This window comes from Phyllobates terribilis, unplaced genomic scaffold (genome assembly GCF_046119375.1).
Source record: "Phyllobates terribilis strain yellow unplaced genomic scaffold, ASM4611937v1 Scaffold_3__8_contigs__length_932513732, whole genome shotgun sequence".
Classification (NCBI taxonomy): domain Eukaryota; kingdom Metazoa; phylum Chordata; class Amphibia; order Anura; family Dendrobatidae; genus Phyllobates; species Phyllobates terribilis.
The window spans coordinates 377,546,781-377,571,523 of NW_027362763.1; the positions used below are offsets into that span (position 1 = coordinate 377,546,781).

Consider the following 24,743-nt stretch of genomic DNA (forward strand, 5'->3'; position numbering starts at 1 on the left):
GGAAAAATCCTTTTTTTTCATCTAAATCCTCCTTTTTTTTTCCTCCTTCACACTGTACAAATACCCATCTAATTAACCTTTTGGTGTGTCCCCCCCCCCCCCCAAAAAAAAAAGCGTGTCTCTGATTTTTCAGACACATATATAACTGTTGAAAATAGTCTGGTGTAGGCTAGACAAACAGAAGTGTTGTTTTGCACTTCCACGGTTCAAACCTCTGTATTATCCATTTTGGGCCATTTGTATCTAAAAAAAAACAGTTTGAGTGTGTCACTCACTGTTCAGCCGCACATCTATATATTTAAAAAAGTCTGGTGTACCCCAGTAAACAATAACTGTGGTTTTGCCATCCCACAGTAAAAAATCTCTATTATTCAGGTTTTGGTATATTTTCCGTAAAGAAAAAAAGTAGTGTCTCCTGACTGTTGTGACACAAAAATATATCTGTTGAAAATAGTCTTGCGTAGGAACGACATCCCAGTGTGGTTTCGCAGTTCCACGGGTCAAATCGCTGTATTATCCAGTTTTGGGCCTTTGGTATCTAAAAAAAAGCAGTTTGAGTGTGTCGCTCACTGTTCAGCCACAAATATCTCTATTTAAAAAAGTGTGGTATACCCCAGTAAACAATAACTGTGGTTTTGCCATCCCACGGTAAAAAATCTCTATTATTCAGCTTTTGGTAGTTTTTTCCGTAAAGAAAAACAGTAGTGTCTCCTGACTGTTGTGACACAAAAATATATCTGTTGAAAATAGTCTTGCGTAGGAACGACATCCCAGTGTGGTTTCGCAGTTCCACGGGTCAAATCACTGTACTATCCAGTTTTGGGCCTTTGGTATCTAAAAAAAAGCAGTTTGAGTGTGTCGCTCACTGTTCAGCCACAAATATCTCTATTTAAAAAAGTGTGGTATACCCCAGTAAACAATAACTGTGGTTTTGCCATCCCACGGTAAAAAATCTCTATTATTCAGCTTTTGGTATATTTTCCGTAAAGAAAAACAGTAGTGTCTCCTGACTGTTGTGACACAAAAATATATCTGTTGAAAATAGTCTTGTGTAGGCCCGACATCCCAGTGTGGTTTCGCAGTTCCACGGGTCAAATCGCTGTAGTATTCAGTTTTGGGCCTTTGGTATCTAAAAAAAAGCAGTTTGAGTGTGTCGCTCACTGTTCAGCCGCAAATATCTCTATTTAAAAAAGTGTGGTATACCCCAGTAAACAATAACTGTGGTTTTGCAATCCCACGGTAAAAAATCTCTATTATTCAGCTTTTGGTAGTTTTTTCCTAAAAGAAAAACAGTAGTGTCTCCTGACTGTTGTGACACAAAAATATATCTGTTGAAAATAGTCTTGTGTAGGCCCGACATCCCAGTGTGGTTTCGCAGTTCCATGGGTCAAATCGCTGTACTATCCAGTTTTGGGCCTTTGGTATCTAAAAAAAAAGCAGTTTGAGTGTGTCGCTCACTGTTCAGCCGCAAATATCTCTATTTAAAAAAGTGTGGAATACCCCAGTAAACAATAACTGTGGTTTTGCCATCCCATGGTAAAAAATCTCTATTATTCAGGTTTTGGTATATTTTCCGTAAAGAAAAACAGTAGTGTCTCCTGACTGTTGTGACACAAAAATATATCTGTTGAAAATAGTCTTGTGTAGGCCCGACATCCCAGTGTGGTTTCGCAGTTCCACGGGTCAAATCGCTGTAGTATTCAGTTTTGGGCCTTTGGTATCTAAAAAAAAGCAGTTTGAGTGTGTCGCTCACTGTTCAGCCGCAAATATCTCTATTTAAAAAAGTGTGGTATACCCCAGTAAACAATAACTGTGGTTTTGCCATCCCACGGTAAAAAATCTCTATTATTCAGCTTTTGGTAGTTTTTTCCTAAAAGAAAAACAGTAGTGTCTCCTGACTGTTGTGACACAAAAATATATCTGTTGAAAATAGTCTTGTGTAGGCCCGACATCCCAGTGTGGTTTCGCAGTTCCATGGGTCAAATCGCTGTACTATCCAGTTTTGGGCCTTTGGTATCTAAAAAAAAAGCAGTTTTTAGTGTGTCGCTCACTGTTCAGCCGCAAATATCTCTATTTAAAAAAGTGTGGTATACCCCAGTAAACAATAACTGTGGTTTTGCCATCCCATGGTAAAAAATCTCTATTATTCAGGTTTTGGTATATTTTCCGTAAAGAAAAACAGTAGTGTCTCCTGACTGTTGTGACACAAAAATATATCTGTTGAAAATAGTCTTGCGTAGGAACGACATCCCAGTGTGGTTTCTCAGTTCCACGGGTCAAATCGCTGTACTATCCAGTTTTGGGCCTTTGGTATCTAAAAAAAAAGCAGTTTGAGTGTGTCGCTCACTGTTCAGCCGCAAATATCTCTATTTAAAAAAGTGTGGTATACCTCAGTAAACAATAACTGTGGTTTTCCTCTTCCACGGTTCTAATCTACTCTTTATTACCCTTTTTCCATTGATAGTGCAAGTGTAAGCTATTTTACTTCATTTACAATGGGCAAGGCGCGTGGCAAGGGATGTGGAAGTGGACGTTCTGGTGATGGTTGATGCAGAGGGCGAGGCCGTGGCCAAGGTTAAAATGTGCCACAACCAACAGCCACATCTTCTCGCTCCCACTTCTTGACCGAATTACTAGGGAAGCACAGAACAACACCAGTATTGAGAACTGATCAGTGTGAACAGGTTATTAATTGGATAGAAGATAATACTTCCAGTTACCTGGGCACCACCACCTCCGGTCTGTCTTCCACACGGTCAACTCTTAGTAGCCGTGCGTCTCGAAAGCATACTCCTCCTCACCCTGATGCTCCTTCCTCCCACCATGCCGAGTGACGTCAGACAGCAAGTGATCCCACACTTGGACACTCTGAAGAGCTGTTCACTGGTCCATTTCCATATTTGGGCCCCTCGCCCGATACGCTTGAAGCGGTGGAAGAGGAGATCCCATGTTGCAATGCCCAAATATTTGAACAGCCATGGCCACAGGAAGTCGACGTTGACAATCCGTCACAAGAGGTGGACGATGACGAGACACAATTGCCAGGAAGTGAGGAGTAGGATCGTGGTGCGCAAGAGGAAGAGGAGGAGGTGGTGGATGATCTAGTAACTGACCCAACGTGGAAGGAGGACATGCAGAGTGAGGCCAGCAGCACACAGGGGGAAGGAGGCAGAGTACCCCAACAGGCAGGAAGAAGCAGTGTGGTGGCCGCAGACAGAAGGCAGGCAACCGTTCCCCGTAACACCAACACGAGGGACGTTGCCAGTACAAGCGGTAGGTCTTCCAGAGTCTGGAATTTTTTTAAAGACTCTGCTGATAAACCCAAAAAGGCCATATGTTCCACCTGCCATGCCAGCATCAGCAGGGGTGAAAAAACTACCAGCCTGACCACCACCTGCATGATCAGGCACATGGCAGCAAAGCACCCGACTTTGTGGGGTGAAACCCAGGGTCCACGACCAGTGTCAGCGGGTGTCACCACTGCTTCTTCCACTGTTGTGCATGCAATAGAACCCCCTGTTGTGTGTGCAAGGCAATCCCCTGTCCATACTGCATGTAAAGATGCCCCCTCCTCTCAGCCTTCACTTGTTATGGCAGTTTCTCAAGAAACAGCATCAACATCCATGACCACGTCCCACCGCAGCGTTCAATTGTCCATATCCCAGACCTTTGAATGAAAGCGGAAATTCGCAGCTAACGCCCCACAGGCCACAGTCCTAAATTCGCACATTTCACGACTGCTTGCATTGGAAATGCTGCCTTTTAGGCTGGTGGAGACGGAATCCTTCCGCAATCTTATGGCGGTGGCCGTCCCTCGGTACTCGGTCCCCAGCCGACACTATTTTGCCCGGTGTGCCATCCCCGCACTACACAAGCACTTGTCCCAAAGCATCTGCCGTGCCCTCAACAACGCAGTTACTGTGAGAGTCCACCTGACAACGGACACGTGGACAAGTGCTTGTGGCCAGGGACGGTACATCTCTCTGACGGCACACTGGGTAAACATAGTGAAAGCCGGGACCCAGTCGGACCTTGGGACGGAACACATCCTCCCCACAGAGAGGATTGCGGGCCCTATGTCAGTCAGAGTTGCCCCCACAGTGTACAGCTCCTGTGTATCCTCCTCCTCCTCCTCATGTTCAGCCTCCATCTCAGATATCACCACATCAGTTACAAGCTGGAAGCATTGCAGTACTGCCTCCTCCAAGCGGCAACAGGCTGTGATGAAACTCATAAGCTTAGGTGATAAACCTCACACTGCTTGTGAGTTGTGGACTGCTGTGAAAGAGCAGGCAGATCTGTCGCCAGACCGCTGAACCTACATCCAGGCATGGTCGTGTGTGACAATGGCCGTAACCTGGTGGCGGCTCTGAGGCGTGGTGAGATCACACACGTACCATGCCTGGCTCATGTGCTTAACCTCGTGGTTCAGCGGTTTCTTAAATCGTACCCCGAGTTGCCAGATCTGCTCGTGAAAGTACGCCGCCTGTCAGCGCATTTTCGCAAGTCGGCTACAGCTTCCGCCGCCCTTGCTGTGTTGCAGCAGCGTTTGCAGCTTCCGGCACACCGACTGGTGTGTGATGTCCCCACACGTTGGAACTCTACCCTCCACATGTTGCAAAGGATTTGTGAGCAGAAGAGAGCAGTTGTCGAGTACCAGCTGCAACAAGGCAGTCGATATTCAGGTCAGACTCCACACATAAGACCTCAGGAGTGGACCTGGATGTCTGACATATGTACCATCCTGACAAACTTTGAGGACGCCACCAAGATGGTGAGTGGTGATAACGCCATCATTAGTGTCAGCATCCAACTTGTCTGTCTTTTGCAACGCTCTCTGCAGAGAATTAAAGAGGAGACATTGCAGCCAGAGTATGATGAGATGGATCAAGAAGCCATAGCGGGCGATTACACACAGCCAAGCCTCATCTCATCCCAACATGCATTGGGGGACAATGAGGGAGAGGAGGAGGAGGAGGAGGAGGAAGAACAGGAGCTGCTGTCATGCGTTGTAGACGGTAGTACCTGTGCAAGTGTCATACCGTCGGTTCAGCGTGGGTGGCCTGAGGACAGGGGGGAGGAGGAAGAGGAGGAGGAGAGCATGGTCAGTCATCATCTTGGTGAGGACACGGAAATCTTGCCCGTTACCAGTCTGGCACGCATGGCTGACTTTATGTTACGCTGCCTTAACCGTGACCCTAGCGTTGTCAAAATGTTGGGTGACAGTCATTACTGGTTGCTGACACTTGTAGACCCCTGCTACAAGGAGAACTTTCACTCTCTTATTCCTGAGGTGGAGAGGTCTACAAAAATGGGGCAGTACCAGAAGGCCCTTGCTGCAGAACTCTTAAAAAAATTCCCATCTGAACACGCTAGCGGCAGAGGTCACAGTTCGTTGCCCAACCAAGGCGTACAGGTGAGAGAGATGCAACTCCAATCCAGCAGAGGCAGGGGAACACTGTCAACGTTCTGGGACAGTTTTCTGACACCCGCCCAGCTTACAGGCCCTGAGGAGCAGGGTACTCTCACAAGGAGTGGAAAGTTTCAAAAGATGGTGAGGGAGTACCTTGCCGACCGTACCAGAGTCCTCCATGATTCCTCTGTGCCTTTTAATTAATGGGTATCCAAGCTGGACACTTGGAATGAACTCGCTCTGTACGCCTTGGAGGTCCTGGCCTGCCCTGCCGCTAGCGTGTTATCGGAGCGTGTTTTTAGTGCCGCTGGGGAAATTATAACTGATAAGCACACTCGCCTGTCAACTGAAAATGCTGACAAGCTGACCCTTATCAAAATGAACAAGGGCTGGATTGGGCCAGACTTCTCATCACCACCAAATGACAGCAGAGTAACATAAAGTCAAATCCACTGTGTTATTTCGGGAGGTGTATTCACATGCACCGCTTCACACCCACACATGGGTATACGCGTCCTCCTTTCGGCTGTTGTATCTTCTTCTCCTTATCCTCAGCCTCCACCACCACTATACCACCAGGGTGCCAGCATTGCAAGTTCCTCCTTCCTTATTTTTGGCAGCTTTTGCTTGCAAGGCCTAAGCAAATACTATGGGACACCCACTCCCCAATAATGGGACTTATGTTTGTCATATGCTGTACTGCATGGCTCTTGTAAGGGGCATTGCATGTTGCTCCGTCCTAATTTTTGGCAGCTTTTGCTTGGAAAGCATAAGCAAATACTATGGGAGACCCACTCCCCAATAATGGGACTTATGTTTGTAATATGTTGTACTGCATGGCTCTTGTAAGGGGCATTGCAAGTTGCTCCGTCCTAATTTTTGGCAGCTTTTGCTTGCAAGGCATAAGCAAATACTATGGGAGACCCAATCCCCAATAATGGGACTTATGTTTGTAATATGCTGTACTGCATGGCACTTGTAAGGGGCATTGCAAGTTGCTCCGTCCTAATTTTTGGCAGCTTTTGCTTGGAAAGCATAAGCAAATACTATGGGAGACCCGCTCCCCAATAATGGGACTTATGTTTGTAATATGCTGTACTGCATGGCTCTTGTAAGGAGCATTGCAAGTTGCTCCGTCCTAATTTTTGGCAGCTTTTGCTTGCAAGGCATAAGCAAATACTATGGGAGACCCACTCCCCAATAATGGGACTTATGTTTGTAATATGCTGTACTGCATGGCTCTTGTAAGGGGCATTGCAAGTTGCTCCGTCCTAATTTTTGGCAGCTTTTGCTTGCAAGGCATAAGCAAATACTATGGGAGACCCACTCCCCAATAATGGACTTATGTTTGTAATATGCTGTACTGCATGGCTCTTGTAAGGGGCATTGCAAGTTGTTCCGTCCTAATTTTTGCAGCTTTTGCTTGCAAGGCATAAGCAAATACTATGGGAGACCCACTCCCCAATAATGGGACTTATGTTTGTAATATGCTGTACTGCGTGGCTCTTGTAAGGGGCATTGCAAGTTGCTCCGTCCTAATTTTTGGCAGCTTTTGCTTGCAAGGCATAAGCAAATACTATGGGAGACCCACTCCCCAATAATGGGACTTATGTTTGTAATATGCTGTTCTGCATGGCTCTTGTAAGGGGCATTGCAAGTTGCTCCATTCTAATTTTTGGCAGCTTTTGCTTGCAAGGCATAAGCAAATACTATGGGACACCCACTCCCCAATAATGCGACTTATGTTTGTAATATGCTGTACTGCATGGCACTTGTAAGGGGCATTGCAAGTTGCTCCGTCCTAATTTTTGGCAGCTTTTGCTTGGAAAGCATAAGCAAATACTATGGGAGACCCGCTCCCCAATAATGGGACTTATGTTTGTAATATGCTGTACTGCATGGCTCTTGTAAGGGGCATTGCAAGTTGCTCCGTCCTAATTTTTGACAGCTTTTGCTTGCAAGGCATAAGCAAATACTATGGGAGACCCACTCCCCAATAATGGGACTTATGTTTGTAATATGCTGTACTGCATGGCTCTTGTAAGGGGCATTTCAAGTTGCTCCGTCCTAATTTTTGGCAGCTTTTGCTTGCAAGGCATAAGCAAATACTATGGGAGACCCACTTCCCAATAATGGGACTTATGTTTGTAATATGCTGTACTGCATGGCTCTTGTAAGGGGCATTGCAAGTTGCTCCGTCCTTATTTTTGGCAGCTTTTGCTTGCAAGGCATAAGCAAATACTATGGGAGACCCACTCCCCAATAATGGGACTTATGTTTGTAATATGCTGTACTGCATGGCTCTTGTAAGAGGCATTGCAAGTTGCTCCGTCCTAATTTTTGGCAGCTTTTGCTTGCAAGGCATAAGCAAATACTATGGGAGACCCACTCCCCAATAATGGGACTTATGTTTGTAATATGCTGTACTGTGTGGCTCTTGTAAGGGGCATTGCAAGTTGCTCCGTCCTAATTTTTGGCAGCTTTTGCTTGCAAGGCATAAGCAAATACTATGGGAGACCCACTCCCCAATAATGGGACTTATGTTTGTAATATGCTGTACTGCATGGCTCTTGTAAGGGGCATTGCAAGTTGCTCCATTCTAATTTTTAGCAGCTTTTGCTTGCAAGGCATAAGCAAATACTATGGGAGACCCACTCCCCAATAATGGGACTCATGTTTGTAATATTCTGTACTGCATGGCTCTTGTAAGAGGCATTGCAAGTTGCTCCGTCCTAATTTTTGGCAGCTTTTGCTTGCAAGTCATAAGCAAATACTATGGGAGACCCACTCCCCAATAATGGGACTTATGTTTGTAATATGCTGTACTGCATGGCTCTTGTAAGGGTCATTGCAAGTTACTCCGTCCTAATTTTTGGCAGCTTTTGCTTGCAAGGCATAAGCAAATACTATGGGAGACCCACTCCCCAATAATGCGACTTATGTTTGTAATATGCTGTACTGCATGGCTCTTGTAAGGGGCATTGCAAGTTGCTCCGTCCTAATTTTTGGCAGCTTTTGCTTGCAAGGCATAAGCAAATACTATGGGACACCCACTCCCCAATAATGCGACTTATGTTTGTAATATGCTGTACTGCATGTGATGCGCCCCCTGGGCCGTGTGTACACGTGTGTGGGATACCCGGTGCCGGGTCTCTGGGGTCTGTAGTCTCCGTGGCAGTGACCCGGTCCCGTGGCTTAGGCTGGTCAAACCAGTGGCAGTCTTTCTTAGGTTTTGAGGTTAATTGTCCGACTGCGCCACCCGTGGATTGCGGTCAGGGAGTACCACCGCTGCGAGGCAGACCGTTGAGGCTGGTGTTGTGTGCACAGCAGAGAATGGGATAACTCCCCACGGGAGGAGGATAGCCTCAGGGCAGTGAGTGTGGATGATGAAGGTGATGGTGCATGAGTGCAGCAGGAACGACTCAGAGGCTTTGCAGTGCAGTTCAGGGTCTTTACTGATGATTATAAGGTAGACCCTCCCGGGAGTACTGGCTAGCATAAGAGGCCTGGTCAGTCTGTGAGCAAGCAAGAGTTCCCCTGGCCAGGTGGAGTTGTAGGCCTCCCCGTCTGTCTGCACTCTTCCTGGCTACCTTGCTGTAAGCGAGTAGAAGTAGCCCACGTCCCTGAGTGTACCGTGTAGTGCTCACCCGTATGGCTGGTGACTTGGGGCTTTCTGTTAGCCTCTGCTCCATGACGGCGGTGCTGGTCCCTTGCTTGTGACTGAGCCTCCGGGATTCTATGGCCAGAGGAACTGAAATCCCCTGCCGGCTGGTTTCTGCTGCTGGATATATAAGTCCTCACAGGTTCGGACTCCTGTGTCCGGTTCCTATTGTCTTCAGCCAGGGCGAGCACTGCTCAGCTTCCAGCCCCTGGTCTTTAGCTCCTAGCTCCTACAGAGCTCCTTGCTGTTACTTTCCCTTGCTCTCACTCTGACTCTGACTGTTCTCTGTTCTCTGACTCACTCAACCAGGCCCCAGATCCAGTTTATAAGGGCAGAATTCTCCCCTCCCTGGACTGGGGCAGGAGGATGTTGCATGTTTAAGGGATCCTGACCAGGAAACCTCCCACTTGCTCTCCAACATAATATCTCTATTACTGTGGTGACCAGACCCCTGGGGTGCCACACATGGCTCTTGTAAGGGGCATTGCAGTTCCTCATAATTTTTGGAAAGCCTTCCTTTCACTGCTTAGGCCAGCAGTGCACAGGAGACCCAGTTGCTATAAATGGAAAAAAAGGTTTAGTTAACGCCCTCTGACCTCCATGTCATTTCCAAGGGGCATTGGAGTGCCTCGAAATTTTTGGTAGGCATTGCACTCAATGTATGCCCTATAACTGTGTAGCCGAACCGCTCCTTTTGTTACAGAAACATATCCTACAAGACATATCTGGTTGACTGGCCTGATATTGATGTGAATGGTCCCTGTTCCTCCTGCTCTTTCTCCTTTGCCACTACCTCATCCATCATTTATCACCTGAAGCTTTGTTTTAACGGGAGTCATAGAACTTGGATAGTAGCAGGAAAACATCCAGCAATCCTCAGAGGAGGTAGGATATGCGCCAAAACGCTGACCACCTCAGGCCTAGCCGCTACTACATACATGCGCTTGCATTACAACAAAACAAAGCAGATGCTAACTTCTATCATCCTCATCATGCTCCTCACCTTGGCACTCTCAACTCCCCTGATGGAGAAGCCAGGGCCCACCGGAGGAGTCTGATAGTCCGGTGGGCTCGGCCAATGCTGCCCTAAAGCAGGCCAGGCTAAGAAAAGTGTGGGAAAGGTTACCGGGACTAATAGGGGAGGCTGGGGACTGAGTATGGACACCCGGCCACCCCCTGGAGGCTGGGGAGCAAGCGGGGACACCCGGCCACCAGGCGGCTGGGGACTGAGTATGGATATCAGGCCGCCGACACAGCCATGGCGTGGTGGCCAGATTCCGCCTCCACATGCCTAAAAGGCCCAATTTTTCAGTGCAAGTAAGCAAGCAGTATGGTATTGCAGCCTGGGGGTGGGTGGGTGGCAGGCTGCATACTTGCGCTTGCATTGCAAGGAATGGGAGAGGTACAATTGAACACTGCCCTGGGACAAGCCTTGAATGGGGATAGTTACAAGACTGCAATGACAGGTGCAAGTGGGAGGCATCTTCGCATGTACCATGAACAGGGGTTTGGCATGCACACACTACAGCGGAATAGGCTCTCCTTCCCACTAAATGCACTGGGGAGGGCACAGGTAATGTTTTGGTATACACGCTTAATCTTATGTATAAGGCACACCAGGACAAATAGGGGCGGCTGGGGACTGAGTATGGATACCTCGCTGCCGAAACAGCCATGAGGTAGTGGCAAGCTTCGGCCTCCTCTAAACTAAAAGGCCCCATTTCGAGGGCAATCTAGCAGTATGGAATTGCAGTCTGGGGGTGGGTGGGTGGCAGGCTGCACACTTACACTTGCATTAAAAGAAAACATAGCAGATGCTAACTTCTGTCATCATCATCATGCTCCTCACCTTGGCACTCTCAACTCCACCGATGGAGAAGTCAGGGCCCACCGGAGGAGTCTGGTTCTCTGGTGGGCTCGTCCAATGCTGCCTAAAGCAGGCCGGGCTAAGAAAAGTTTGTGGGGGGATGTTCCAAGGAGAAATAATAGCGGCTGGGGACCGTTTATGGACACCCAGCTGCCCCCAGGCAGCTGGGGACAGTGTGTGGACACCCGGCCACGGGGCGGCTGGGGATCGAGTATGGACACCCGACCGCCGGGCGGCTGGGGACTGAGTATGGATTCCAGGCTGCCAACACAGCCATGACGTGGTGGCCAGATTCCGCCTCCACATGCCTAAAAGGCCCAATTTCAAGTTCAAGCAAGCAATCAGTATGGTATTGCAGCCTGGGGGTGGGTGGGTGGCAGGCTGGATACTTGCGCTTGTATTGCAAGGAATGGGGGAGGTACAATTGAACACTGCCCTGGGACTAGAACTTGCATGGGGATAGTTGCAAGTCTGCATCTTCTGATGCGGCAAGGATCACTTATGATGGGCACACTTTTAGACAGTGACCTGGGAGTCAGAGATGCTTCCAGGGGTCTTCCCCATGCTGTTCCCATGTCTTTTCAGCACTTTATGCTTGTGTCACACAACACATGGCCAGATAAGGTTGTAAAATGTTAAAATGACATTTCCCGGTGAATGCATTTGTCATAGTTGAAAGCAATACAAAAGTGCAAAAACGCATAAAAAATGCTACTTGTGAACATAGCCGAAGGTGTGGAGGAGTATTTTTGTTTTTGGTCATTTATTTTAACTTATACACAAGTCTTTTCCCTGGAAAGGATGTTCCTTAACATATTTCACAGGAAAAAAGTTTCACTTTCGTTTTTGAACGTTTTATTGTGAGCCCGTAAAAGTGGCTTAATACCTCTGACCACGTTGTTGACAGCAGTGACCTGGGGGTTATAAATGCTTCCTGGGGCGATCCCCATGCTGTCCCCATGTCATTTGAGCACTGTCACTATCATTTTGGGCACTTGTTAGGCTTTTAAAAGACTGCCAGGGGTGCCACCGCCAAAAATGCTCGAGTCTCCCATAGACTAACATTGGGCTTGTTGCTCGGGTCGAGAACCCAAGTATCACGGCGAGCTCGGCCCGAGCTTCGAGCACCCGAGCATTTTAGTGCTCGCTCAACACTAGTAATTATCTTTATATAGATAACACAAAGTCCAGCATTCAAAATGGATGGTGGTCACAGTTCCTACGGCTCCTCCGTGCACACTAATCTCTTCACAGGTCATGGGAGAATGCCTAGAAAACTCGTACATAAAAATGGTCAATTTTTGCTGTAAAACATATATCTAAATGCTCCAAAGTGACCAATGACAACACTGGAAGTGTCCAGAAATTCTCACTATGCCAATCACTGGCTGAGACAGGTCAGCACTGTGGCCAGTGATTGGCTGAGCAGACATTTTTGGCCATTTCTGCTGTGTCGAGGGCTAGAGTAGATATCAAAGACAGAGGAGACCAGGTATGTGTCAGACCTGAAGCTACAGAGGATTATGGAGGGTGAGTATAATTTCTTATATTATTTCAAAGCAATCTAAAGCATTTAAAAAACTCTGGAACACCACTTTAAATACTGTAATAATCTACTAAAAAATAATGCATTGCAAAAATAAATATTAACACATTTCATCTGATAACAATTTATTTTCTATGCTAATTTTATGATGTTTTATCTTTTTTAAGATGGGGTGCTCTACGAAGACCAACTAATGAAAAATTTTGGGTAAGTTTCTCAGTTAGGTGAAACTTTAAAATAAAGGTTAAGATGAATGAACTGATAATTAAACCACATCTCCAGCATTTTTTTTTCAGTGCTGGAGTAGTGCTTCTAATGTAAGGTCCCCTCCCCCGGTCTTATACTCACCCTTCTGTGTCTTCACCTTTTTTCGGCACTACTCCTGTCTTGCATCGCCATCTTGTGAGTTAAACTTCTGACTGGCTGGAAGTCAGAATTTATGTCACAAGCTATCAATTCGAGTCCATGAGAGCCAGAACAAGGCTCTTATAAAATTGCATTGAAGACTGCCCTCCAGCTCTCTCCATAAAACACTGGAGTGATCTGGCAGGTCACAAACTGCCAAAGACCTACTGGAGAAGCAGTGATAAAAGGGGAAGATGGTGGCAAGTGAGTATAAGACTCGGGTTAGTGACCTTTGATTAGAAGTTTCATTCCACTGGTAAAATAAAAAGGAATGATGGAGTGATGTTTTAATATAGAAAAAGAAAGAAAGAAAAAATGCTGTTCAGCTGTTCATGCCTTTGACTGGTCCTATGTAGAGATGAGCGTTGTTCTACTCGAACTGTTCGCCAATCTCAAATTCGAGCTGTTTTGGGCGGTGTTCGAGCCGGTCGGCGAACACGAACAATTTGAGAAAAATTCGGCTGTTCGAGGTTATGTTCGATAACTGTTCGTGCACCAAAATCATAACTGGATTTTTTCTCAGTAATGATGAAAATTAATGTTAATACGCAGTTTGAGTGTACAGCGGGGTGGGGGGAGGGGCAGGGGATGGATCTCTGCAGGAACAATGAAGATCTCCATTTTTTTTTCTCTTTCCCGCATTTGCAGTGGGGAGGTGCAATCTGTCAGCCTATCAGCAGCGCACACACGGAGCGAAGTGCTTTTTTTCACACAAGCAAGGGCATGTGTGATTGGCAGTGTATGTCACATGTCCTTGCCCTATAAGACCAAGCCATTTTCCCCGTCGCCACCATTTTCTCACTGCTGCAGCTGCGTGTTAGACGGCACCGCTGTTGCTGTGTGCGCTATACCTTGTTAATTTCAAGCCAATTTTCGCACAAATATACAGATAGCTTGGGAGTAGGGAATAGTTGTGATTGCAGTCCTTTTAAGGACTAGGTTACAGCATTTCCTACGACTTTTATCAGGCAGGTCTGTGCTCTTAAATAGATAGATTGTGGGAGTAAAGACTAATTGTAATTGGAGTCCTTTTCAGGACTAGGTTACATCAGTTCCTATCAGTTTTTGCCAGGCAGGTCTGTGCCAGTACTGTGCAAGTTTTTTTCACAGCATTTGGCTGAATCTAGCAAAAGCTAATCCTTTTTGGCCTATTGCAGAGTGTGTTAGTCAGTGGAGTAGCCTATCTGTGTTGCAAGATATACCACCTGTGTATAGAATACCAATTTTTTTACTGCACCTAGTGAAGTAAAATCTTTTGGGCATGGCATCATTCTATTAGTCCATCTATACTGACCTCCATCAGGTTGCAAACTGAATATAATTTTTTTCTGCATCTAGCTCTGAAAAAATATTTGGGCTTCTAGCAGTGTGTGGGACTTGGTCTATTAGTCCATCTGTACTGACCTCCATCAGGTTGCAAATTAAAAATATTTTTTTTCTTCATTTAGCTCTGAAAAAATATTTGGGCTTCTAGCAGTGTGTGGGACTTGTTCTATTAGTCCTTCTATACTGACCTCCAGCAGGTTGCAAATTGAATATAATTTTTTTCTGCATCTAGCTCTGAAAAAATATTTGGGCTTCTAGCGGTGTGTGGGACTTGGTCTATTAGTCCATCTATACTGACCTCCATCAGGTTGCAAATTAAAAATAATTTTTTTCTGCATCTAGCTCTGAAAAAATATTTGGGCTTCTAGCAGTGTGTGGGACTTGGTCTATTAGTCCATCTATACTGACCTCCATCAGGTTGCAAATTAAAAATAATTTTTTTCTTCATTTATCTCTGAAAAAATATTTGGGCTTCTAGCAGCGTGTGGGACTTGTTCTATTAGTCCATCTATACTGACCTCCATCAGGTTGCAAATGAAAAATAATTTTTTTCTGCATCTAGCTCTGAAAAAATATTTGGGCTTCTAGCAGTGTGTGGGACTTGGTCTATTAGTCCATCTATACTGACCTCCATCAGGTTGCAAATTAAAAATAATTTTTTTCTGCATCTAGCTCTGAAAAAATATTTGGGCTTCTAGCAGTGTGTGGGACTTGGTCTATTAGTCCATCTATACTGACCTCCATCAGGTTGCAAATTGAATAAAAAAATTTTCTGCATCTAGCTCTGAAAAAATATTTGGGCTTCTAGCGGTGTGTGGGACTTGGTCTATTAGTCCATCTATACTGACCTCCATCAGGTTGCAAATTAAAAATAATTTTTTTCTGCATCTAGCTCTGAAAAAATATTTGGGCTTCTAGCAGTGTGTGGGACTTGGTCTATTAGTCCATCTATACTGACCTCCATCAGGTTGCAAATTAAAAATATTTTTTTTCTTCATTTAGCTCTGAAAAAATATTTGGGCTTCTAGCAGTGTGTGGGACTTGTTCTATTAGTCCTTCTATACTGACGTCCAGCAGGTTGCAAATTGAATATAATTTTATTCTGCATCTAGCTCTGAAAAAATATTTGGGCTTCTAGCGGTGTGTGGGACTTGGTCTATTAGTCCATCTATACTGACCTCCATCAGGTTGCAAATTAAAAATAATTTTTTTCTGCATCTAGCTCTGAAAAAATATTTGGGCTTCTAGCAGTGTGTGGGACTTGGTCTATTAGTCCATCTATACTGACCTCCATCAGGTTGCAAATTAAAAATATTTTTTTTCTGCATCTAGCTCTGAAAAAATATTTGGGCTTCTAGCAGTGTGTGGGACTTGGTCTATTAGTCCATCTATACTGACCTCCATCAGGTTGCAAATTAAAAATAATTTTTTTCTTCATTTAGCTCTGAAAAAATATTTGGGCTTCTAGCAGTGTGTGGGACTTGTTCTATTAGTCCTTCTATACTGACCTCCAGCAGGTTGCAAATTGAATATAATTTTTTTCTGCATCTAGCTCTGAAAAAATATTTGGGCTTCTAGCGGTGTGTGGGACTTGGTCTATTAGTCCATCTATACTGACCTCCATCAGGTTGCAAATTAAAAATAATTTTTTTCTGCATCTAGCTCTGAAAAAATATTTGGGCTTCTAGCGGTGTGTGGGACTTGGTCTATTAGTCCATCTATACTGACCTCCATCAGGTTGCAAATTAAAAATAATTTTTTTCTGCATCTAGCTCTGAAAAAATATTTGGGCTTCTAGCAGTGTGTGGGACTTGGTCTATTAGTCCATCTATACTGACCTCCATCAGGTTGCAAATTGAATAAAAAAATTTTCTGCATCTAGCTCTGAAAAAATATTTGGGCTTCTAGCGGTGTGTGGGACTTGGTCTATTAGTCCATCTATACTGACCTCCATCAGGTTGCAAATTAAAAATAATTTTTTTCTGCATCTAACCCAGCCAATAGTTTTGGCCTAATACCACAGTTTGGCCACTCAGCTCTGCTCGGTTACCATCCATTGTTTTTTTGTGCAAACAACTCCAGAGTTGTGAATTAGTTAACCACCAAAATGAGTGGAAAAAGGCCTGCTGCTGGTGGAAAGGGGAATAGGCGTGTTGGGAAGGGGAAAAAAGGTTGTGTCCGTGGGGTAGGTGCAGAAGAAAGACCATCTTCCAGCCAAACTAAAATGTCTACTTCTTTTAGCGGACAATGTGATAAGATCCCTTTCTTACGGCCACGCCAATCGCTACAAATTCCAGATGAGGCACAAAAACAGCAGGTGCTTCAACGGATATCAAGTGCTCCTTTAAGTGGGCTCTCCTCCACATCAACTTCAACATCACAAATACTCCAGTCCTCAAAGGTGTCACCCAAATCGCACTTGCTTCCTCACAGCTCCCAAATCTCCAGCTGCCCGTCTGAGTATGAGGTAGAACAGATGGTTGAGTCTGCAGAGCTGTTTACTCATACTATAGCCTGGGAATCAGAGGTCGACTCCAGCGCTTCTGTGAATCCAGACGAGGAAATGATCTGCACTGATGCCCAGAATCTTTATGAGTCGGATCCAGGACCAGACGCAGAAGGTTCTGACCATAATGTAGACCCTCATTCCCAAACTGTAACTCCTGTTGGTGGAGACAATGAGGAAGACGATGATAAGACTCAAATACCTGATTGGAGCGACAACTTTAGTTTTTTGTCAGGGCAGGAACAGGTTGGCTCTGAGGACGACGGGTGTGATAACGCACAGGGTGATGATGATGAGGTCGGAGATCCCACTTACTGTCAACCCACAGTCAGCCAAGAGATGAGGTCAGCAGAGGAGGTGGAGGAAGATGCTAGTGACGACGAGGTCAGGTTGCGCCTTCCTGGACAGAGACGTAGTACTGGAAGCACGTCAACAACTGCATCCTCAAACACAACTCTGCCTCTCACCACAAGTCGTGGTGGCTCTTCAGGTCGCATGGGTGCTAAGCCTTGCATAGCCTGGGCATTTTTTCAGATCGATAAAGATGACCCAACTCGTGTTATCTGTAACATTTGTCAGCAAAAGCTAAGTAGAGGCCAAAAAATACATAGTTTGAGTACTTCATGCATGAACCGGCACATGGACATGAAGCATAAGTTGCAGTGGGAAGCTCAGTGTGCTACAATGCGGTCTAGCCGGCCGGGCCAACCACCGTCTGCCATATCTTGTGCATCCGCGGCCTCTTCATCCTCTGTGACTGGGGGGACAGCAGTCACACCTGTTTTGGGGCGCAGACCTGCCACCTCTTTACCCGCAACAGCCAGCGTGATTGGCAGGTCATCATTTTCTTTGGAGGTGGTAACACCAGCTGGTCTTGAGCGCTGTCCGACATCGATAGCACCACCTTTGGATCAAGGCAACCTAACATGTCCGCCTGCATCTTCTTCACAGACCGGCAGTTTGCCGGGGACACCCTTATCAACCCCGTCTAAGCACAATAGCCAGCCCTCGGTCCCTCAGATGTGGACAAGTAAAAGACCATTTCCTCCTAGCCATGAGAAAGCTAAGAGGTTGAATTTCACCATCTGCAAGCTCTTGGCTACAGAAATGCTGCCTTTCCGCCTGGTGGACACAGAGGATTTTTGAGACCTTATGTCCGTCGCAGTGCCCCAGTACCAGATGCCCAGTCGGCACTACTTCTCAAAGAAAGGTGTGCCTGCGCTCCACCAGCATGTCGCACACAACATCACCGCTTCTTTGAGAAACTCTGTGTGTGACAGGGTGCATTTCACCACAGACACTTGGACGAGTAGGCATGGACAGGGGCGTTACATGTCGCTGACTGGGCACTGGGTAACTATGGTGACAGCAGGACAAGGGGCTGCTGTCCAAGTCTTGCCGTCCCCACGAGTTGTGCGTCAATCCTCTTTATGTCATTTTTCCTCCACTGCTTCTGCCTCCTCAACCTCCTCTCGGTCTTCCACCTGCACCCAAAGCCTGTCTGGTCATGCCACAAGCTTTCTAACTGCGCAGAAGGGATCCTGCACACCTCCTTACTATGCTGGCAGTAGGGCTCAACGTCATCAGGCGGTTTTTACATTGAAATGTCTGGGAAATGTGAGTCACACAGCTGAGGAGTTGTGGTCAGCTCTGGAGAACCAATTTCATGAATGGTTGTCTCCACTGGACCTGAAACCAGGGAAGGCCGTGTGCGACAATGCTGCAAACCTGGGTGCGGCCCTTCGCCGGGGCAATGTCACACACGTGCCTTGTATGGCTCACGTGTTGAACCTGGTTGTCCAGCAATTTTTAGCCCACTATCCCAGACTAGATGGCCTTCTGCAGAGGGCACGGTCGCTGTGTGCTCACTTCCGCCGTTCGCATCCCGCAGCTCAGCGACTTACATCTCTACAGAAGTCGTTGGGCCTGCCACTTCACCGGCTAAAATGCGATGTGCCTACCCGGTGGAATTCAACTCTGCACATGTTGCAGCGACTGTGGCAGCACCGACAAGCCCTGGTGCAATACGTTCTGACGTATAGCCTGGGCCAACGAGATTCAGAGGTGGGGCAAATCACGCTGGAGGAGTGGTCTCAGATCAGGGACCTATGCACCCTTCTGCACAGTTTTGAAATGGCGACGAAGATGTTTAGTGCTGACGATGCCATTATCAGCATGACTATTCCGGTGATTTACATGCTGGAGCACATGTTAAACAGAATTCGGAGTCAGGTGGTGGCACAAGAGGAGGTGGAGGAAGTAGAGGAGGAGGAGTTGTATGCGGAAGGGCTAACATCTGCAAGGTCCAGACGGTCGGCAGCACCAAGGCGGCAGGCATGTGAGGGTGGGGGAGATGGTTTTACCAGGGCGCATGGTAGCAGCCAAACTAGTGAGGAAGGTGCAGGAGCCCAGGAAGAAGTGGAGGACGAACTGATGGAAGACTCATCAGATGAGGGAGACCTTGATCACATTTCTGTTGTGCGAGGTTGGGGGGAGAGGACAGAGGAAGGAAGCATGATTGTTACCTCGCCACCAACACAACAGGGACTTGGTGCTCCTGGATGCGCAACACACATGAGTGCCTTCTTGCTGCACTACCTGCAACATGACCCTCGAATTGTGAGAATTAGAAATAATCCTGACTACTGGGTTGCCACACTGTTAGATCCCCGGTACAAAAGTAAATTTGCAGAAATTATTCCTGCCATAGAAAGGGATGCACGCATGCAGGAGTATCAGCAGAGACTGTTGCAGAATCTTACATGTGCTTTTCCACAAAATACCAGTGGTGCACGTAGTGAATCTCACAGTTCCAACTTGCCAACCGTGGGACCGTCAAGTGTTCAGCACTCAAACCGTAACAGAACCACAGTATCTGCTGGTAACATCAATTTTGCGCAATCATTTCACCACTTTTTTAGCCCATCCTTTGCAAGGCCACAGGAGACAAGAAGTCTGACACATAGTCAACGCCTAGAGACGATGGTACAGGAGTATCTCCAAGTAAACATTGAAGCCACGACTGTGTCACTGGACCCTTGCTCTTTTTGGGCTTCCAATCTGGATAAATGGCCGGAGCTAGCCACTTACGCCTTGGAGATCTTGTCATGCCCCGCAGCCAGCGTTCTGTCTGAACGTGTGTTCAGCGCTGCTGGTGGTGTGCTGACAGATAAGCGCACGCGGCTCTCCACTGATAATGTAGACAGACTCACGTTCATAAAGATGAACAAATCATGGATCCGAAACGACTTTTCTACCCCTGTGTCATCCTGGGGAGAGTAAAAGCTTGATGATTGGTTAAAATCACCCTACCAACCGTTTTAAGCTTTCAAATTACTAATCATGTTTATCTGTATCTTGACTGGAAAATAATTTGGGCTTTGTAGCAGTGTGCAGCACTGATCCTATTAGGCCATCTATAATAAGCTTCACCAGATTTAAAATTAAAAATAATTTTTAGCTGCATCTAGCCCGGAAAATAATTTTGGGGCTCCGAGATGCGCAAGACACATAAGTGCCTTCTTGCTGCACTACCTGCAGCATGACCCTCATATTGTCAGAATTCGAAGTAATCATGACTACTGGGTTGCCACACTCTTAGATCCCCCAAACTTTTCGATCAACCTTTTCATTTTAATAAAGACCAAAAAAATGGTCATTTTTGAAATTATAAGCATTAGCAGGTTGTTAGAAACTGAAATCAAACAGTTTTCAACTCAAAACTTTATTCTAGGTGATGTTACATTTTCACATAGGACCCCTTGTTCGAAAGGAGCTTCTGAACTCTCTCGTCCATTGAATTTGTCAGGTTTTGGATGGTTTCTGCTTCAATTGTTTTGCATGAGGACAGAATACCCTCCCAGAGCTGTTGCTTAGATGTGAACTGCCTCCCGCCATCATAGACACTCCTTTTAATGATGCTCCAAAGGTTCTGAATGGGGTAGAGATCAGGGGAGCATGGGGTCACACCATAAGTTTGTCCCCTTTTATGCCCATATCAGCCAGAGATGCAGATGTTTTATGTGCAGCATGAGATGGTGCATTATCATGCAGAAAAATGATCTTGCTGTGAAATACACGGTTCTTCTTCTTGAACCATGGCAGGAAGTGCTGTTTGAGAAAATCCACATACATTATGGAGTTCATCTTTAGCGCCTTCAGGGATCCTAAAGGGGCCGACAATCTCTCTCCCCATGATTCCAGCCCAAAACATTACTCCACCTCCTCCTTGTTGGCGCTGTAGCCGTGTTTGCGTGGGGTGTCCATCAACCAGCCATCCTCCACTCCATTCATCTGGACCATCGAGCGCTGCACGGCACTCATCCGTGAACAAAACAGTTTTGAAATCAGTCTTCATGTAATGTTTGGCCCACTGGAGCCGTTTCTGCTTGTGTGAAGTGGATAGAGGAGGTCGACAGGATGGCGTATGCACAGCTGCAAACCTCTGAAGGACCCTGCATCTTGTTGTTCGGGGGACGTTGGAGGCACAAGCAGCTTCAAAAACTTGTCTGCTGCTATGACAAGGCTTTTTTGCCGCTGCTCTTTCAACCTGACGTAATTGCCTGTAGGAAAGAGTCCTCAATTTGCCCTTATCAGCACGCACACGTGTGTACTGTGAATCAACTACATACTTCTTGATTGCCAAGACACTTCATCCTGATCATCGCACAATGTTGATTGTAGTCATGCCTTGACCTAAACACTCCACAATTTGTTGCTTCTCAGCAGCCGACACATCCTTTTTCTTTCCCATTTTGGCAGAAAATGTAGGCTGCTTAATAATGTGAGAGAGCCTTCTTAAGTAGTCTTGCCTTTCATTGGACACACCTGCCAAACTAATTAGCACAGGTGTCTGCAATTGCTTACAGTGATATAAAGAGCCCTGACACACATCACCATCAATGAGTTTAACTGACAAACAAATAAATTCTTCCCTTATCACTCCTAAACACTTTTTGCATAATAATTTGGAACGCGGTGTACATGTGCTTTTCCACAAAACACCAGTGGTTCACGTAGTGAATCTTACAGTTCTAACTTGCCAACCGTGGTCTGTATGGAATTGTTCAATAAAGGGCCCAAAATTAAGATAACATAGATGGGAGAGGTCTCTATGAATAGGAATTCCTAAGTATTTGATACCCTGTGAGGGCCAGGCAAAGGGAAAGTTGGACTGGATGGAATCCTATATGGATTTAGGGAGGGAGACATCGAGGGCCTCAGACTTCGCTGCATTGATTTTAAAATTTTACCATGTAACAAAGTGATCTATTTCAGCCATAACAGCAGGGATGGATATATGTGATTGAGTGATATATACTAGGACATCATCAGCAAATAGAGAGCACTTGTACTCGGTGCCTCCCACCTCAATCCACCTAATATTGGGGTTATGGCGAATTGATGAGAGCAGGTGCTCCGTCACTAGGATGTATAAGAGAGGGGACAGAGGACATCCATGCCTTGTCCCATTGGTGATTGTGAAAGGTGATGAAAATGTTCTGACGCACCCCCTGGGCCTTGGGACACCCGGAGCCGGACCCTTTTTGGTGGATGCTGGTGGTTGTAGTCTTCGTGGCGGCGATCCGGTTCCGTGGCTCAGGGCGGTCAAACCAGTGGCGGAACTATTTATGTGGTTTTGATGTTTAAATGTCCGACTACGCCACCCGTGGATTGCGGTCAGAGTGAACCGCCACTACAGGGCAGACCGCTAAGGCTGGTGTTGTGGGTGCAGCAGAGCGTAGCATAACTCCCCATGGGAGGAGTATAGCCTCAGGGCATTGTATGCGGAGGATGGGGGTGATGGTGCAGGGCAGCAGCAGTAACGACACGGAGTCAGTGATGCAGTTCAGGGCCTTTACTCATAGTTCTTATTATCCAGACCACGTCTGCAGGTAACGGCTGCCCACGTCGTACTGTGCTCACCAGGTGAGGGGCTCAGACAACTCCAAGATAACTTTGGAGCGCTTCACAGGACCCCCTTTGTGTGTCCTTTGTTTGGCCTTTCTTACCAACACTTCTGTCCGGCTGCCTCGGGCCTCCTCTTGGTAAACTTGGCGCCAGTTTCCCTGACCCTATGTGGTGCCTTCCTAGCGGGTGGAGCAAGGGGCTGCGCCACATAAAATGTCAGAGCCTCCGGTTTCTAGCTGAGGGTCGTTTCCTGCCTCCACTAGTTCGGGGACCGGTCTCCCCCTTTGGCCTGACCCCTCCACGCAGGTGGATTCGGGCGTGCGGTGGCGACTCGCCCGTCCGCACCCCTGGGATCCCTTCATTCCTCGTTCCTGGAGCCTTCTCCGCTCCTCTTCCTTCCTTCTCCCTCTTGCAGGCCTGGGCCTCTGTTACTAGGCCCGCCTCCGGAGCAGAGCTCATGCAGAGCCCCTGCTCCCTGCCACTTCTGCTCAGACTTCTCTGCACTGAACTAAGATGGTGCCCACCTTTTATACTCCCTTCTCAATGCACCCAGGAACTGCTTCCTTCCTGCTCCTGCACTGCAGGGTTCCCCTTCCTCAGTGTTCCCTCCCCCCACTCCAGCCAGGGACAGGGACTGTCGTGCCCATCTCAGGGGCATATTGGTCGCCCTGCCCCACGGCAATGTGGTGTAATGCATGCAGGTGTCGGGTCCTGATCCACACTCCATCCTTATCTGAGAGTGAGATATCACACCTCTGGGTGAGGTGCAATACGTCTGTAGCAACCGAGCCCTCGGTGCTACAGTTCCATTTATCTTCAGCCTAGGTGACGTATTGTGATACAGGGCCGTGATTTTGGCTATAAAAGGGTCCCCTAGACCCCTACCCCAAGCTTTTTAAGAGAATCATATATGGCGTGCCAGGAGACTCTATGGAATGCTTTCTCAGCATCCAACGAGAGTATCTACTTACAAATTTTTAACTGCATCTAGCCCAGGAAATACTTTGTGCCTAGTAGCAGTGTCTGCTAGTCAGCGGATTATCCCGGCTGTTAAGCAAGCTACACCACCTGTAGTTTGGACACTTAATTTTTTCAAAGGAAATGCTTCGGGACCACGGGATACTTAGTGAAGAGCATCAGGAGGCACCCCAAGGCATAGGGGCTGGGACTGGCACTAGGATGCCTTGCCGTGGACAGCCGAGCTCGATCCTTATAAAAGCTTTTTAACTGCAGCAGCTTTAGTGGACGCTACTGGAGCTGGAATTATGCGGCTGCTGGCATGAGACTTGCCCTCCAATAGATCCTTGTAAATGGATTTAAAGTGTATTCATTCAAATTAGAGGGACAATTTAAATTAAAAAGCTTAGAGCTGCCTCCACCACAGGGGGGCTCTCTCGACCCACCAGCGGACAGGCACCAGTATTGGGAGAGGGGGGCTGGCCGTCAGGGTTCACCGCGGCTCTGGCACAAACCCGGCGACACGGAGGTGGCACGGGCAGGAGCGGACTGGCCGTCTCGGCTTCTCACTTTTTGGATTTTAGAAGGGCATGACATGCCTATATCTGTGTCTCACCCTCCTTTTACTCCTCCACCTCTTTTCTTTTCGCATGACTATATGTACTTGTCACTTTTCCATGTGTTAGTTGTGTCTTCTGAGCAGTTTGTCAGCTTTTGGACACCTTTGAAGGTGTTTTCTATGTGTTTCTATGTGTTTTTGTTTGCCTGCCATTGGTTTTAACGGTGTTCGAAGGTGTTCGACGAACAGTTCAACGAACAGTTCGGCGAACACACGGGTGTTCGACGAACCGAACCGAACTCGAACACTACGGGGGTGGCTCAACACTAGTCCTATGTGAAAAATTAATTTTCCCTTAGCTAATAAGGCTTCACTCAAAATGTTGCAGCTCTGTGCCACAGCAGTCTTTCCATTGTTTCTTTGTAGTCACTTAATCTTGCAGGAAACAGCCATTTTACCTGCAAGATGGCTCGGGCAATCATAATACTACTGCTATTTCTATCCACACTTATATCATCAGTAAACACAAGTGACTTAGTTCTATTGGGAGTCATACATGCCCATACTATAACACTACCTTCATGAAGTTTGAA

The 24,743-nt window shown here is 46.8% G+C and overlaps 1 protein-coding gene across 2 annotated transcripts in view; it reads left to right on the plus strand.

The window, feature by feature from the left end:
• Positions 1–24,743, plus strand: part of TINAG (tubulointerstitial nephritis antigen) — a 227,874-nt gene that overhangs the window by 192,332 nt on the left and 10,799 nt on the right. The window contains exon 10 of one of the 2 annotated variants that reach the window (XM_073675422.1): positions 12,655–12,694. The exons of the other annotated variant lie outside the window; for it this stretch is intronic. Within the exon in view, the coding sequence (XP_073531523.1) occupies positions 12,655–12,694 (40 nt within the window). The remainder of the gene's footprint in view (positions 1–12,654; positions 12,695–24,743) is intronic. 2 annotated transcript variants of the gene reach the window in all.